Below are 17,590 nucleotides of genomic sequence, written 5' to 3'. Positions count from 1 at the left end.
TATGTGTTGATTTCCGAAACATAAACTTGGCAACCCCAAAAGATGAGTACCCAATGCCGATAGCCGATCAACTGATTGATGTGGTTACAAAGCACCAAATTATGTCTTTTATGGATGGACACTCAGGCTATAATCAGATTTATATAGCCGAGGAGGATATTCCAAAAACAGCTTGTAGGTGTCCTAGATCAATTGGAACTTTTGAGTGGGTGGTAATGCCTTTTGGTTTGAAGAATGCTGGTGCTACATATCAGCGGGCTATGAATTCGATTTTTCATGATATGCTCGGCAAGTTTATGGAGGTATATATTGATGATGTAGTAGTAAAATCAGCAACAAAAAAGGAGCACTTGGTTCATCTCAAAGCATCCTTTGAGAGGATGAGGGCCCATAAGCTAAAAATGAATCCAATAAAGTGTGCCTTTGGAGTCTCGGTAGGAAACTTTTGGGGTTTCTTGGTTTATCAAAGGGGTATAGAGATCGATAGGAATAAAGCTAGGGCAATTATTGATGCTAGTGCACCGAGAAGCAAGAAACAGTTGCAAAGGTTACTTGGGTAAGTGAACTATCTTAGGAGATTTATAGCTAATACAGCTGGGAAGTTACATGTGTTTTCCCCACTACTTAAGTTGAAGCCGATGGAAGAATTTAAATGGGATGATACACACCAAAGGGCATTTGATCAGATCAAGGAGTACTTGTCAAGTCGTCCTGTCATGATGCCGCCAAGGAAGAAATGGCCGATGAAGTTGTATTTATCGGCTGCTGAAGAATCAATTGGGGCTATGCTGGCACAAGAGAACGAAGCAGGAAATGAACAAGCAATATATTATCTCAGCCGAGTTTTAACTCTAGTCGAGTGTAGATATACGCCGATTGAGAAATTATGTTTGGCTTTGTATTTTGCAGCAATGAAATTAAGAGTCTATATATTGCCTGTGTTGGTTTATATTGTTTGTCAAACAGAGCTTATAAAGTATATGCTATCAAGGCCATTAATCACAGGCTGGATCGGCAAGTGGGCTCTAGCATTAATGGAATTCAACTTTGCATATGTTCCACAAAAGGCAATTAAGGGAAGAGCTTTGGCATATTTTCTTGCCGATCATCCCTCACCTGAAATTGTGTCACAAGTATTTGATGAGCTCGACTCGGCATCCATATTCATGACTCCATGGGCTTTAATGTTCGATGGGTCGAGTACCAGTGAAGGCTCGGGAGCTGGTATAGTTATAATATCCCCAACAGGGAATCAAATTTCGTTTTCCTTCTTTTTTGGATTTCAGGTGTTCAAATAACCAAGCCGAGTATGAAGCATTAATTATTGGCTTGGAAATTCTGCTAGAAATGGCAGTCAAAGACGTCCACATTGTGGGAGATTCAAGTTTGGTGATTAATCAAATCTCAAAAGACTTTAGATGTTTGAATTGGTAATTGAGACCATTTCATTCGTTGGCAACCCAATTGGTCAACCAATTTCACAATGTGACTTTGGAATACAGACCAACGGCCATGAATAAAATAGTTAATGATTTAGCACAGACTGCTTCAGGAGTCAGGGTGCCGAGTGGTATGAAGGAAAGGATAATGAAAATTACACGCCGATCTCCTCCATCGGCTGAAACAAGAAACCAAGTTATGGAAGAAGTTTTTGCAACTAATGTTGCCGAGTTGGATGATGATGATTGGCGAATCCCTTACATCTTGTTCTTGCAACATCCAACTCCACAAGCCAATCAAAGAATAAAAAGAAGTGTAGTCGATTATGTGCTTATGGATGGAGATCTTTATAGAAGATCGGCTGATAATGGTTTGTTATTTCAGTGCATTAGTAAGTTTGAGGGTTTGAAGATTATGGCCGAGGTACATGAAGGGATATGCGGAGCTCACCAAGCCGGCATAAAAATGAGATGGTTGATACGCCGATATGGATATTATTGGCCTGGAATGAGAAAAGATTGTATGACTAATGCAAAAGGTTGTATAGACTGTCAAAAACATGGTCCAGTGCAGTGGGTTCCAGCAATAGAAATGCAATTACTTGTTAAACCATGGCTTTTCAGAGGTTGGGCCATGGATCTAATCGGCAAGATTAATCCTCCTTCATCAAAGGGTCATCATTGGATTATTTTAGCTATCGATTATTTTACTAAGTGGGTTGAAGCCGAGGAATATGTCTTAGCAACTCACAACACGGTGATACAGTTTCTGGAGCGACATATCTTTCACCGATTTGGCTTACTTGAAACAATTGTTGCCGATAATGGATCTGTGTTTCGAGCAAATGAAGTCTTACAACTCGGCATTGATATGCAAGTAAAGATGGTAACTTCAACACCCTATTATGCTCAAGGGAATGGTCAAGCAGAGGCTTGAAATAAAGTTGTTATTGAAATTATAGAGAAAATGATAAAAGATAAGCTAAGGCGTTGGCATGAAACCCTTTCAGAAGCTTTGTGGGCTTACAGAAATTCAAAGCGAACAAGTACAGGGACAACTCCTTATCGGCTTACATTTGGCCATGATGCTGTGCTGCCAATGGAGTTAAATGTAAAATCGGCAAGAGTAGGCTTACAACACAATCTTATACCTGCCGATTACAACAAAGCAATGCTTGCCGAGTTGGAAGATTTGGATGCAGTCCAAAAACTTGCTTTGGACGACCTTATGGTCCATAAAGCAAAGGTAATGAAGGCTTACAACAAACGGGTGAAGTTCAAGTCATTTGCAGAGGGTGATATGATTTGGCAAACAATTCTTCCACCTGGAAAGGTGGATAGAGTTTATGGCAAGTGGTCACCTACTTGGAAGGGTCCATATTTGGTTCATCAAGTATTGCATGGAGGAGCTTACAGGTTAGAAGATCTAGATGGTGAAATCCATGAGAGACCAATAAATGGAAGGTACTTTAAAAAATATAAGCCAACTATTTTTGAACTTATGGAGGAAAAGAAAACCTTCACTAAGTAAAAAATAGTTTGAATTGTATTTATGCGATTTTGTTTGTAAGTTGTTTTGGAGCAATAAGTTTGTAGTTAGAAAAAAAGATGCATTAAAATAAAGGCAGTTATAGCAAAATAGTTCAAAACCCATATTACATACCAGAAGGTCCAATTGTTCATAAAAAAAATATAAGTGTTCAAGATTGCTTTTTGGCAAAAATCTTCAAATTTGGCCTTCATATCTGTCCATGAGGCCTTGGTTTTGGTGAGCTTCACTTCTGCCTGTTTCCTCGACTGTTCCAACTTTGGTACTTGAACCTGAAGCGCTTTGAACCTGGGTGCATCAAATTCAGTTTGTTTCTTCAGATTTGCCACCTTGTGGTCAAGCTGGGCTTTATCTTGTTGAAGCCGAGCTAATTATGCTTGCAGTTTTTTCTCCCTGACATCCAAATCGGCAGCCTCTTTCTTCAACGACAGATGAAGTTCTCTCCCACACTTTAAAGATTGAGAAAGTTTCTCTTTCTCTTGGTTCTTGGCAGCATATTGGTTGATGGTATGAGTATAATCAGCATAAGAAGTGATCATGGAGGGAACTTGAAGTTGGAAATTCTTGAAAAAGGATTGGTCAATTAAAGAAAATCCTGGGTAGCTACTTAGAAAGGAGAGGGTCTCAGTAAGTTCTGCTTTGAAGGTAGGAATGGAGGACAAGTCCTGTTGCAACATCTGGGACAATAGCTGAATGGCTTTTGTTATTTCTAAGGGGGTTTCAGAAATCTTTTCGGCAGGAGGTTCAAGATCAGGTGAATCAAATACTGACTCAAATAAAGAGTCAAGGGTTGCGAAAGGGGAACTTGGATTGATGATGGCAGGAATGGATGGAGTAGCCGAATCTTTTTGTACTTGAAATATTTTTGACCAGTTTCAATCCTTACAAGTCTAAATAAAGTAAGCTATGTAGATCACAACTTACTTCATCAGAGTCACCAATTTGTTCATTCACGAAGGCTGCAGCTGGTTGTTTAGCAGAAACTGGAGGAATTGTTGTTGGAGAGGACCTTTGCTCTTTTCCTATCGACATTTCCATTTTTTCATCAATACTGTGGCATGTCTGTGAAGTTCTCTGGAAAATAATGCCGATTTAGTCATAGCAATCTAATAAAATGTATGGGTTTCCTTTTCTTAGACATGACTTCATCCTCATCTAATTCATCATCATCATCAATCAAGACAAAGTGTCTCTTGGCTCTTGATTTTTTTACAGGTTTCTTTCCAACAGTTTTCTGTCTTATTTTTCTCTGATAAAAAGTGTTAGCAAAATAAATGATGTGCATTAAGAGAGTAAAGATGAATTAATTATGAGTATTACCTGGGTAGTAGCCGGTGATGGGGGTATACTTTGCAGAGGGACATGAAAATCAATTTGGGTTTCTTCAGACTTGGTGGGTACTGATTGCTCTGGTATATTGGAGTGTGTGCCTGGAATCATATGAGTGAGCGTATAAACGGAATGCAAGCTTATATGAAAAGATTGAAGGTGTATAACTTACTCTGTCGAGACCGAGACCTGGTCCTGCCTGCAGGAGCGGCTGGAGGAGGATGATTTGGTGTTGGGTCTGTTATGTTCTCTGGCTCAGGAGGGGTAGTAAGAGCAACGGGATCAATTGAGTTTACGCCTTGAAAACTGAGGGAAATAAATTTGTAGGATCCAAGAAGATTGCATACAAGCTGGCTGGAATCTACAGTTCTAGTAAAGTTGATGTATGATGACCACCAAGTCTCAAAGGCTGGATCAGTATGTGGTTCTTCCAGAAAGGGTTTGAAATGGAATTCTTGAAGGCGCTGAGTAAATCGGTTGGTGATAACTTGAAATTGTTCACTGTTCGAAAGCTTGACCCGCCGATGGTAGTTTTTGTTATAAGAAAAGTGGGGTGGTACTGGGATCATTTGGGTCAATCCAAATTGTCGAGCTAGCTGAACCGGGTTGTAAAATTCTACTCCGGTTCGGCTCTTTGGAAGATGGGGAGCAACTGTATTACAAGGAATATCCCTAGCAATTAGGAAATGATCCTAAGAGTTGTTGTGAAGCTCAATTTGTTCTGTTGAAGACTCGGTAGTGGGAGGAAATAACCAGGATGGAGCTAACCGACATTTAGAGAAAGGAAGAAATTGAGATGGAGTCCTGATTTTACACTGATGATAGAAAAACTGAAAACAATTATTAAAGGAGTGATCTTTGGGTTTTAGTTTGGCATACCCGAATAACAGCAAAGGATCACTAGTACCAAGCTGAATAGGGGAGGATAATTCAGGGAAGTACGCATGTAGCTAGAATTGATAAAGCCAAAGAGGGCCTCTAGATCTTGAGAAATTGGAGGTAGTGAGATCAGACAGACCTCTCTACAAGGAAGCTAAAAGAAATGGAGCTAAGGCCATGGGCTTTCCTTTGGATAATGCAATGGCCAATTGGGTAAGATCTTTAGTGATTTGAATAGCAGGTGCACACAATAAAGATCTACACAACCACAGCAACAAGAAACCTATGTGTTCTTGTTCATCTACTTTAGTTCCCTCTTCCCCCAACATTTCTTTTAAAAATGGGCCATGCGACTGTACAAAGGGTTTAGGCCCTTTTTGTTTTGGGAAGTAAAAGGAAGTGTCTTCATCATAGAGGAGATAGTTGATTTCATCCCCTCTAAGTTTTAAACCCGTTAGAAAGCAGACATCCCTCAATGTGGGGGACATCATGCCACAGTGCAAGTGTAGTGAATTGGTCGTGGGGGACCAAAAGTGCAAAGAAGCAAAGAATAAAGCTCGGTCAAAGGTAAGAGGGATCTTACTGAGATGGATGAGGTCAAAGATACCCATCTTTTTCCATTGATCTCCTTTCGCGGCAGACACACGATCCACCTAGTCGTTCCATTGGAGCATTGGTGGATGCCAATTTCTGACGGAGAGGGTTAGTCTGTCCCCTTCTGCTGTCAGGAAGAGAGGTTTAGAGAAAGGAAGGTGTTGCTCAGCCTGTGGATATATCGGTGATAGCGAAGGAGGGAATCGATTCAGAAATGCTGGGCCAAGCCCCTTAGCATTTTCGGAGATATCGATTAACGTTGTAATATCCAGTTCTTTTTGGTCTAGGGTTTTGATCGCTGATTTGGTCAGTTGGGTATGTGATGTTGCTTCTAGGAAAGGGGATTCCAAATTCAAATCACCCAGTTTCGTTTGTTTTGAAGCCATGATTAAAGAAAAGAAAGATAAAGTTGCAGAAAATTTTGGGAACGAAGTACTGTGGCAGAAGCGAGTTTGTTGGTTTGAAGGGAAACGTTTGGTTTTTTTTTTTGTGGATGTGAAAGAGACGTGAAGCATAGGGATACCAAAGGGTTAGATTCAGAATTAATGACTGAAAGGATAGATTAGTGCAATTGACGGTTTTTGGAAGTCCCAACAATCATGATACTTAGGTAATTATATGGTATACTCATGTTTTTAATGTAATAGGTGTTATTTGAATTTTGGAAGCCGAAGGGTTAAAACGGCTACCAAAATTGGGGGGCATTGTTGACACCCATTTTGGTATTTGGGCCGTAAGGACATTGGGCTGGAGGTATGCAGTATTGGATTTGGATTAAGCAATGGATTTGGGTTGAGACCTGAATTGTTGTTGGGCTGAAAATATGACAACAGGATTAGCTTTGAATGTTGAGAGGAAGTTCGGTTTGGTATATGGGCTGATTGCAAGTGGGTTTAAAGGAAATGGTTATGCAGGTTCACATGGGGTATAACTAACATGCAAGGATATGTACTGAATTTAAAAATGGATAAGGATTGCAGTTTTAGTTTTTATCTTTTGGATTAGTGTAGCTAAGTATTTAGGTTATCAGTAATTTAGTTTGTTTTAGATTGATAGTTAGGAAGGTTATCGATGAATTTGATTTAAATTTAGTAGTTAATTATGTAATAGAGTTTGATGTATTTGAAATACTTGCATGTAGGAGTTTGTTTTACGTAGTTTTCTATAAATAATGCTATAGGCATGCTTTGTAAGGAGCCAGCACCCTCAGAATCAATTTATTATTTTGTTTGCTTTCTCAAGCACTTTCCTCAAATAACATCATTGCTATATCTATCTCTCTCCCTCTCTATTTCAGTCTCGTTCTATTTCTCTCCCTATAGCTCTTTCTCCATATCATTTTCTATTTCTATTTCTTCCCCTTTCTATTCTCTTGATACGTTACTATATATTATTCACTGATAAAGTCCTTTTAACTAAGGTATTATTGAACTCAAAAGAGGAATTTTATTGTTTCCTTTTTCCTCGCATCGCCTGAAAGTGAACTTGCTCAAAGGGTCTAAAGTTGACAATTTATTCTTGAACCACACAAGTGGTTCTGGCACGCCCGCTCTATCTCAATTTAAGATCGGATCTTAGGAGCCAATTTTAGCGTCAACACCTTCATATTCTGTGAGAGAACCTCGGGATCAAAGTCTGGCCTTGGCACCAAGGATCATCAAAGAGGTGTTAATTGTATTACCAAGACCAATTATGAAACTGATATGCTAAGTCATAAACTGTCTCAGTGCCACCATTCTTTTCCAAATACAGGAATGTGAAGCCATAGGGATGGAAATCCAATAAGATGAGACAGCAGTGCGCTTGTATTTAAACCAGGCTACCCATCGACAGTCCTTTGATCTCCCAAAATCTCATACCAGCTTGCAAGCAGAAATGTGATTAATATTGTTAACTACCCATCTACTCTAAAAGAGTAAGCTCAATTGTGGCTTCTTTTGGTCCAACACGTGTTTTTCAATTTTTAATTAGGCTGACGGTGAGGTTTGAACTCGAGACCCTTGGCTCTGATATCATGTTAACTGTCCATCCACTCTAAAAGCTTAAGCTGTTAGAGAGGGTGTAACTTTAATATTTAAATCCTTCAACAAATATCAACAACCCTTCCAAGACCAAGGACTTCTTCATTTCTCAAAGCCTTTTCCATATTCATTCTTGCACTTTTCTCTGCTTCAATGAGGTTCTGATTAAGAGGATCATAAAGAAGACTAATCTGAACTATGTCTAACTTATCTTTAGCGTCAACCACTTGATGATAAATTTATCCAAATTGAGTAAGATTCCAATTCTTCACAGCAAATTTCACCGTTTTAAGTTTACCACACATCTTCTTTAGAGGGTCACCATTTGTGATGTAGAACCGAGTAACAAGAAATAGAATGAGAGAGAATGTAACAAGAATGAGGAAGAAGAGAAGAAGAATGGAAGGAAGAAATCAAAACGAGGACAATAATATCTCAATATTCAATAATCAATAATCATAAAATGGTCACTTAACAATGTTGATAACCCACGTATAAATAGGCATCAAGGAAAACCATAATCAACCGAACTACCATAAATAAAATCCTAAAATAGTAAATTACTGAAAAATCCAATAATAATAATAATTGGACAAAAATCCCTAATTATATATTTCTTTCCCACGTCTCCAATAGTAGGTGTGGGCCATGTGGACTTCAAGTTCTCGGGCCATACCTGGTTCTTCATCAATTAGCAGGTTCATTCCAAGTAGATAAAATAGCATCCTCCAAATAACTCCGATCATGCCAAACCTTTAGAAATCTAAAGGTTAGTCTTTAGCCACTCGAGAATCAGATAACAAAAGCATCCCATAATGTTCAGAACAGCTAGCTGGTGTTAACTTCACCTTTGTGTTCAGAAAGGTAGAAAACCACTATGCATTAGCAAATGCTCTATCTAACTTTGCTCAATCTCATCTGTCTATTGGACCATGTCCTGCCTTCATTAATCATAGAAATCTGTGTAATGCCATTATGATCCACTATGGAGTTGAAAGCATCTAGCAGCCTTTGAGGATAAGAATTCCCACCAATTTTGTCCCCTCTAAATCTGATTGAATTCCAATCACCCATAAGGACCCAAGGGCCATTGATTGGTTAACATACTTCTTAAGAGGGAGCGACAATTTTCTTCTGATTGAAGTAGATATTCTAACAAAATTACCTTCTTTAGGTCTTGTTTCCAGTAAGAACACCAAGCTCAGGGATGCTTGTGAAATCCAATTTCTCACCTCCCCTTGCATTCTGGGGTGATTCAAGCCCCTTACATTCCAACACCCTATCATCGGGCAAGTTGGGGTGGAGTACCACCCAAAGCTACCATGGCCCTCGTCACCCTCTGAGTAACCTCACCAACAACCTCTTTCTTCTTCTTCTTTTGCTCTGATGAATTTTGTGTAACAAAATCATAGGAGAAGAAGCAATGGGAGATTGGATTTCCTGCTGAAGTTCTGCAACATCTTCTTCATTATGTACCTCCTTAAAAGGGTTTTTCACCACTACTACTTCAGAAGCGTTAGATACACCTTGAATATGAGTTTCCTGCTAAAGTTCTGCAACATCTTCTTCATTATGTACCTCCTTAAGGGTTTTTCACCACTACTACTTCAGAAGCGCTAGAGACACCTTGAATATGAGAACTAATACTAGTAATGGTATTCTCCCCACTTTCCTTTCTTGAACTTGGGGATCCATTATCAGTATATGTCATTCAAGTAGAGATTTTGTACTTGCCGTGATTGGATCCGCCACAGGCTCATGGGTTGTATCTACATTCGCAGTACTCCAATCAGCATTGCTTGAATCGACAGTTCAACACCATTGGTTCCAACATTTGGATCTATCTCCTTTTCTCCTTCTGCTATAAATTCCCCCTTCTGTTTCACCTTGCAAACCTTCTGATTAGGTTTCTTCGTAACCACAACTTTCTTGGGGCAAGCCTCCACCAAGTGATCGATACCATGACATATATTACAATCGTGGCTTCCATGAATATTCAATGGTTGCAGATAACAAAGAACCATGCAAAATAAACACCACCTTCTCTAGAAAAGATTCATGTATATCAACTTCTACCATTCATTGTGCGTACGATCCTCATTCCCATAGTTGTCAAAGGCGCTGGAGGCGCGCACCTCCAGGCGCCAGGTTAGCGCCTTGAGTGTACACTCAAGGCGGTTGGGTTATATAAGGCGTGCGCCTTTAGGAGCAAGGCGCCAGGCTACAGGCGCTAGAAAGGCGCGCTGCATGAAACTGTTGTTTTTAACTTCTTTTCGTTATTTTTTTTGTTTTGTTTGTGACTCTGTATTGTTATATTATTTGTATTGTATTATTTTATTACTTAATTAAGTAGAAAGCTCAAAGCCAAAGCCTATTGCAAGTTTGCAACATAAAAAACAAAAAAAAAAAAGAGAAGCAAAGGAAAGAAGAAGACAGACTGATAGAGGCAGCGAAGTACTCACTCGGGACTCTCGGATCTGCGTCGGCTCTCTCCTGGCAGGTTAGTTCTTCTTCTTCTTTCCTTCTTCTCTCCTTCTCTTCTTCTTCTCTCCTCCTTCTCTTCTCGGATCTGCCGGATCGGTGATTCGGTCATATTTTTTTTTTTCTTCTTTTTTTGTTCTTTTCTTCTTCTTCTTTTCTCTTCTTTTCTTCTCTCGAGTTTGGGGCCTCTCGGCTCTTTCTTGCCAGATATTTATGTCATTTATTTCTATTTTTCTTCTTCTTTTTATTTTTTATTTTTTTTATTTATTTTTTTTCCTCCAGTTTTATTCTTCTTTTTCTTTTTTTCTTCTTTTCTTCTTCTTCTCTCAAGTCTCGGCTCTCTCTTGGCAGATTTTTATTTATTTATTTATTTTTTCTTTCTCCAGTTTTTTTCGTCTTTTTTTTTTTTTTTTCTTCTTCTCTTGAGTCTCGGCTCTCTTTTTTCTTCTTTATTTATTTATTTATTTATTTTTTCTTTCTCCAGTTTTTTTTCTTATCTTTTTTTTTTTTTTTTTTGTCTTCTCTTCTTCTTCTTTTTATTTATTTGTGTGAGGTACTTTATATTTACCTGATTTATTTGTGTGAACAGTTGTATTTGTTCCATTCTAACATGTTGTTGGTTTGAGGAAATGCATTTTTATCAAATTTTGTTAAAATGAAATAATTAGTTAAGTGTACTCTAATTTTGTAAAATCTTGGTATACATTGTTGGATCGAAATTTTTGGCAGCTTCAACTTTTGTGATAATTAATATTCTCGAGTATTAAGGACCATTAGGCACAAAGAAGATAAAAAAGTGCTTTGCATATATACCACTTTCCTAAGGTAATGATTGAGTTAAATCCATGATGAGCTGAATAGAAAGTAACTAATATTTTTGGTGTAATCATGTGTCACGGACTGCTTTTTCTCCAAATTCTTTTGCTCTTCAGTAAATTATACTTAAGCTCGGTGAAAATGGAAACATGTAAATTTTGCTCTTTATGTTAATATGTTTGATTATTCACTGTTGAACTCAAGTACTTGATTTACTTGGTTTTGGCATCTTTTTGTTGAATATTTAACTTAAGTAATTCATTTAGTTGACTTTTACATCTTCATATATACTATTGCATCTTTAATACTTTATTGGGTGGGTTTTGTTTTTTTTTTTTTTTTCCAACATGCGCCTTGCTTCAGTTGGGCGCGCGCCTCGCCTTGCGCCTTGCGCCTCAGGCTCCAGGAGGCATTTGCGCTTTTGTGCGTCTTGAGCCTTTAACAACTATGCTCGTTCCCTAGCAAGTATATCAACTTCTACCATTCATTGTGCGTACGATCCTCGTTCCCTAGCAAGAGATAACTCATCCACGAACAAAGGCTTAGAGAACTTCGAACAGATCTTGGATACAGCCTTGATACCTCTGCAATGAATTGTTAGATTGTGTATCTTTATCCATATTGGAACCGAGCCCAAACTATCTTTCTGCAAGTTAAACTCCTTGTGCCATTTTGTAATGATGATAGGTTGACCCTCCTACGTGTGTATCCTGGGTAAAACCCTCTCCATATCATCTGTATCATCAAATCAAACCATGAAAAACCCATCTCTCAAGTTATCACTTTCATGTCTGCCTTTGGCTTCCAAACCCTAAATAAGAAACTCTTGAAAAATGGGAGATATGGTCGTTTACCAACCACATAGCCCATGATAGAGTTACACCAGTAATCAACTTTTTCAGCAACATCTGAATCTTCAATGTTAACCTTGTCCTCCGATCTGCATTGTGGGACAAACTCTAGGTTAGCGGATGAACTTGAGACAGCCTTAGTGAACAAAATGCTCCATTGTTTTCATGGTAATAAACCTCAGCCCTATTGTCTACCTGTATAGCACCCACCAACCCAATTGCCTTGTGTAGCCAGGGGCGGCAGGAGCCTTAGGTGACATAGGCAGTTGCCTAAGGCCCCGTTTGCGGAAAGGCCCCCTAATTCTTTTTCTTAAATTTTTTTCCTCCAAGTAACCTTTTTTTTTTTTTTTTTAATAAAAAAAAAATGTAAGTCTCATTATAAAATTTATTATTTATATTTTCTCTCCAATATTTATATGGATCATTTTAAAAAAAGTTGATGTAATGATCTATTAAACTACATCCATGATAAATTCTAATAACACAAAAGACGGACTCTGCTACTTCTCTCACACATTTTTTCCATGTTCATATGGTATCTTCTAACTTAATAACTCGAGTTACGAATCTACCAACTTATTTGGTTTGAAAATGTAAATTCTCGAATTTAACTTTATTTTGAAACATGAAAATTTTTTTTAAAAAAAAAAGCCGTTGATGTAGTAATGAAATTTTGATACATAATCAATCCTATTTGATTTATTCATTTCTAAAATGAATCGGATCCTATCAATATTATATTTCTATTTTGAATTACTCATATATATATATATATATATCCTATGAATTTCATTTTGCACTGGAAACTATTCTAGGAAAAGTTCGAATCTGATCGGTCTTAATTTGTCATTGTTTACTGTTACTGGTTCCTGAGAGAGTTAATATCTCCATTATCTAAACCCTTTCTTACCTTGCCTTTGGACTCGTATTTTCTCTTCCATTACTGCAAGCTATTGAAGGAAAGAAAGTACAATAACTCTACCCTGGAATTCGCTGTATTTGATTGTCAAATTCCCTCTCCTCTACTGTCAGCCAAGGACTGAAAGCAGGGAAAGCTATTCTGTCCCACCATTCCTGACTGTCTAGAGGAAAGAAAGAAAAAAATAAAAAATAAAAAATAAAAACAATTACAATCATCAAAAATTAAGAAGTTGTTTTAAAAAAAAAAAAAAATTAAATAATGTTATCATTCTTGTAAATCTTACTCGTTTTTTTTTCCTAGTTGATACTCACAGACTCCCCTCACAAGGAATTGTTTGCATGCAAGAGGAGTCAAACCTTAGAGGGCCAAGTGACTTACTCATTTGAGCCAACCCCTTGAGGTTTTGTAAATCTTACTTTTGTTCCTACATGATTTCAAATACTTCCCATTATTCTTGTGACTGTCAGAGAAAAAAATAACGATAGTAGTATAATATGATACAATGTCTTGGTGCTTGACGATTTTGAATTTGTGTGGTGTATGATTTGTGTTAGTTGAATTTGTGTGTATGTTGGTGTGGTTGTTATGCATTAGTGTGTGTAATTATCTTTGTGTATGTGGTGTTTGCCTAGATGGGAGTGAGAGCTGTTTTGTGTAAGTGTGTGCGAGCATGTTGAAGGAGTGATAAAAAAAAAAGGTGCGCCAGTGTAATAAAATTGTGTAAGTTGTGTCTACGATGCCTGTGTAAGTAATTGGAGTTGGAATCCTTTGGAGTTGAAGAAACTCGATGCCGTGGTGGTAGCTAATGGTGAAATTATCCAAAGAAGAAAAATGAAAATAAAAATAAAAATAAATAAAGCCAATGTAAAGGAAATAAAGAAGATTGTAGTGTTGGAGGCCTTGATTAAAGTTTTCGCCCTAGGCATCCAATTGTATGGAGTCGGCCCTGTGTATAGCTTACTTGTATAGCACTCACCAACCTAGTTGCCTTGTATAGCACTCACCAACCCCTAACACTTTCCTATACATAAGTCTCTATTGTACAGTTTGTATGTGTGGAATAATATACAAACGCTTGGCCTTTTCTCCTCTCTTTTAATATTATTTTTTCTTTTAACAATCTGCACTACAAAAAAGACTAATGATTTTCAAAGAAATGTAAATTACAATGTAACAATATATATTTATTAAATGTTTACATGATCCATTTCCATAGTAATTTTCTTCTAAATTCAATCAAACATATCATGGCACAGTGCCAGAAAACCCATTGTGTTTAGAAGATGAAGGATGTGTTCCGCATGCATTTGGACAGTGTGGAAATGAATTGCCCATTTTGTTTTACATAGCATTGGAGGCAGGAATTATGAGTATTTGGAATTGTGTTATTGGTTAGGAAGTTAAATCCAATTTATAAAATCAATTTTACTTGTCAAGGAAATAAAGGATACCTCCTTTATTGAATGTGCTTAAGTATGATATGCTGATAGTTGCAGTCTCTTTATTGCTTTCAAATTCATACGTTCTGTGATTCTGTATGATGCTGGTGATTGCTTCTATTACGTGGAACTATTGTTGAGCCTGATCAACTGAAAACAGCACTAACTACGCAATATAATAATGTGAGTAAGTGAATGTATTGCTCACAATATAAAATTTATGTGTAACTGAAATTTTCACATCCTTTGAATTTTATGAAGTGACAGTCTTTCCCTTGTTCTGCTTGAAAAACATAGGTTTCCTAATTTCACTTCCATTACCACTTGTTCACTTATTTTCAGTGTATATGTTTTGAGGACTAACACAGAATTTGTAGATTTTGGATCTTCACTCCGGCTGGTGGGGTTTAAGCCTATTTCCTTTAGAGATCAGTAACAGCTTGGATATCAGAAGGGAATAAAGTAAGGCAGTTTGGACAGCTAGGGAACAAAGTTCAATGCATTTTCTCTTCTATTTTGCAATATAATACTAAACTTTTTTCTTCTATTTTGCAATATACTACTTCTCTTAAGTAGTACTGACTGTGTTCTGAAATATTTCCTACTCTTTCTTTAATCTGCTTCACTTTTAAATATGCTTTTGCCCACGATGCTTGGTCCTGGCTATTTTCTTTCTGCAACAAAAGATCTAAATCCGCTCTTCCACTTTAAGTCATAACATGATATAAACCCAACAAGCTTGCCTACATGCATTTGGAAATATTAATGTATACTGTTTTTGTTATAACTGTATTTCATCATGTTTTACATTTCATTCTTGATTGAATTTTTTTAAACTGTCAGTTTCTCTTATTTAATCTTCTATTAGTATGTACTGTTCCATTTAGATCTTGTTGATAGTACATGGTTTGTCAAATAAATCGTTGTTTATGAAACTTCAATACCTAATGGAATGCCTAAGAATTGCATTTATAAACTCTTTATTTTTTATTTTTTCATTTCTATATTACATAATATATATATAAAGTTCTAAATATGGTGGTCCAGGACTGCAGAACGGTTTACAAGATCGCTGGGTACTAAAATACACACATCTCATTTGATGCACCTCCTTGTTCAACATTTTGTACCAAAATTATGTCTACTTTTGTTATGTGAAGATATTCAATTTGAGACTTGGGACTATTGTAGGGTTACCTTGAATTAAGTTGGTTGGACTTTACGGGGATAGATCCCATAATTGTGAAGCCTGAAACTCACTCGCACTTATTTTTTTGAATGTCAAGAAACTAGCAGGATGTGGGCTAGAATCAACTCCCGATTTCCTATACCTTGGCCAAATCAAATAACTTGTAATCCTAGACTGGCGTTCTTCAAATCTCAAGTTTAAGCAGCTTCAGTATGATCAGTATATGGTTAGTAGTCTTTCTTTTGCAGCTACCGTCTATTTTGTGTGGTTAGTGAGAAATGCCAAATTCTATGAGAAATTTGAATTGAAGCAAAAATTATCAATTTCATTAGAAGCAGATTTCTGGGCCTAAAAAATATGAAGAAACTCTGCACAAAATCAAATGCTGGTTGAGAGGCGTTTTTGGGAGTTTTTGCATTTTAGAGCAGTTTGTCTAGACAAACTTTTGTTGCACATGGTGGCTTTCTTTATCAGCTTTGCTGTTGTTTGTAGCAAAGGCTTGCAGCTTGGTTTTGTTGTCAATATGTGTTTCTGCATATCTGCTGTTGTATCGGCGTCTTTTTTGGGGTCTTGTTAGATACTGTTTTGGGTTGAGGCTTGTGTGTACTCTGCTGTTGGTGTGGTGTTTTGTTAGTAGGCTTGTGTGAACTCTTCGTTTTGTTGTGATGATAGTTGTGTGCGTGTGTTTTTTTGTTTTTAGCTGTAGTATGTTGTCAAATGATATGTTTCTGCATATCTGCTGTAGTTTGTTGGCTGCATTTTGCTTTTGTACTATATTTTCCATATCAGTAATTATCTTGTAGATGTGTACGTTTGTTTACTTTTAACTACGAAAAAAAAAACACAAAAACAAAAACTAAAAAAACAAAAAAAAAAAAAAAAAAAATTTATTGGTTAACATAAAAATTCATAAAAAAAAACATATAACCTATTTGTTAAGCACCAATAATTTATGATTTTTTTTTTTTTGTTTCCTCGTATATTTTGTTCGAAAATAATTGTAATCCATCCAGCAAATCTAAAACATGTGATTTCTAAAAGACAGGTTTAAAGGTCAAGTAACTTTTTGAGATCAATAATACTTTTCTTTAGATGGTAAAATTCACTTCTACCAGTAAATAGAAAATTGTAATTAGTTTGTTATACCGGCTACATTTTGATATGATACAACGTGTGCGCGCAAAACCTTTCCAAGCACTCCCTTTGACCTTAAAATAACATTCTGTAAACTATTTCTGCTAAAATAAACACGCAACAAGATTCCAAAATCGAACCAAAAACACTCGCAATGCCATCATTTTTAGCAAGAAATATATATATATATATGCAGCAAAAAATCTTTATATACTACTTAACAAAATGAAAACATTGCCTCCTAATTTATCTCATACCAAGCAATAACTCGCACATCATATAAACAACAAAAAAAGAAATTGATAAATAAATTGTCTGATCATCTGGCGGCTCTGAATTGCCCCACTTCACAAAAAAATGGAATTGATAAATAAATCATCTGATCATCTGGCTGCCTCTGAATTACCCCACTTTGCAGGATTTCAATTTGAACAATAAGAGTCAAATTATTCTCTCTTGCACTAAAAAAAATTAGAGCAGTGTTTATTTAAAAGTAATATTAGCCGTTCCTTGCATTGCACCAAATTTAATTTCCTCGTGTCATTGATTGAATCTCTTTAAATCTTTAAATGACAAAGGAAATTATTAGACCAGAAAAAAAAAAAAAAAAAAAAACAACACAAGAGGAAGAAGAAGAAATTATTCACAAGATGAAGAATACATTAAAAACAAAGAACATAATTCGGCCTTTCTAGCTCAGGCCTTGTCTCCGAAGCCAGCTTTGAATTTTTGAACATTGTTCCATCGCCGCCATGGGCTTCATGGCTCAATTGCAGTTTCGATGCTGTCATCGCCACTATTGTTTGTGTGCGTGCAGTGGCAGTTTGGCGCCGCATCCGTTTTTCCCCAATTTGTTGTTTTAGCCGACCACGACGTGTCAATTAGGGTTCCAACAATTCCATGTGTTGCCAACATTGTCAGTCCGCCCCATGTGTAGTGGCAGACCC

The 17,590-nt window shown here is 37.0% G+C and overlaps 1 protein-coding gene across 1 annotated transcript in view; it reads left to right on the top strand.

Annotated features, from left to right (window-relative positions):
* Positions 1-17,266, top strand: part of LOC132300814 (uncharacterized) — a 30,667-nt gene extending 13,401 nt beyond the window's left edge. Inside the window, exon 2 of the mRNA XM_059798057.1 lies at positions 14,698-17,266. Within this exon, the coding sequence (XP_059654040.1) occupies positions 14,698-14,781 (84 nt within the window). The 3' untranslated portion in view covers positions 14,782-17,266. The remainder of the gene's footprint in view (positions 1-14,697) is intronic.
* Positions 17,267-17,590: the final 324 nt, after the last annotated feature.

This window comes from Cornus florida, unplaced genomic scaffold (assembly GCF_030987335.1).
Source record: "Cornus florida cultivar Cherokee Brave unplaced genomic scaffold, ASM3098733v1 CherokeeBrave_3.0.0_Hap2_Chr03, whole genome shotgun sequence".
NCBI lineage: Eukaryota > Viridiplantae > Streptophyta > Magnoliopsida > Cornales > Cornaceae > Cornus > Cornus florida.
The sequence above is the reverse complement of the archived record's forward strand: the minus strand, read 5'-3'. Positions and strand labels throughout refer to the sequence as shown.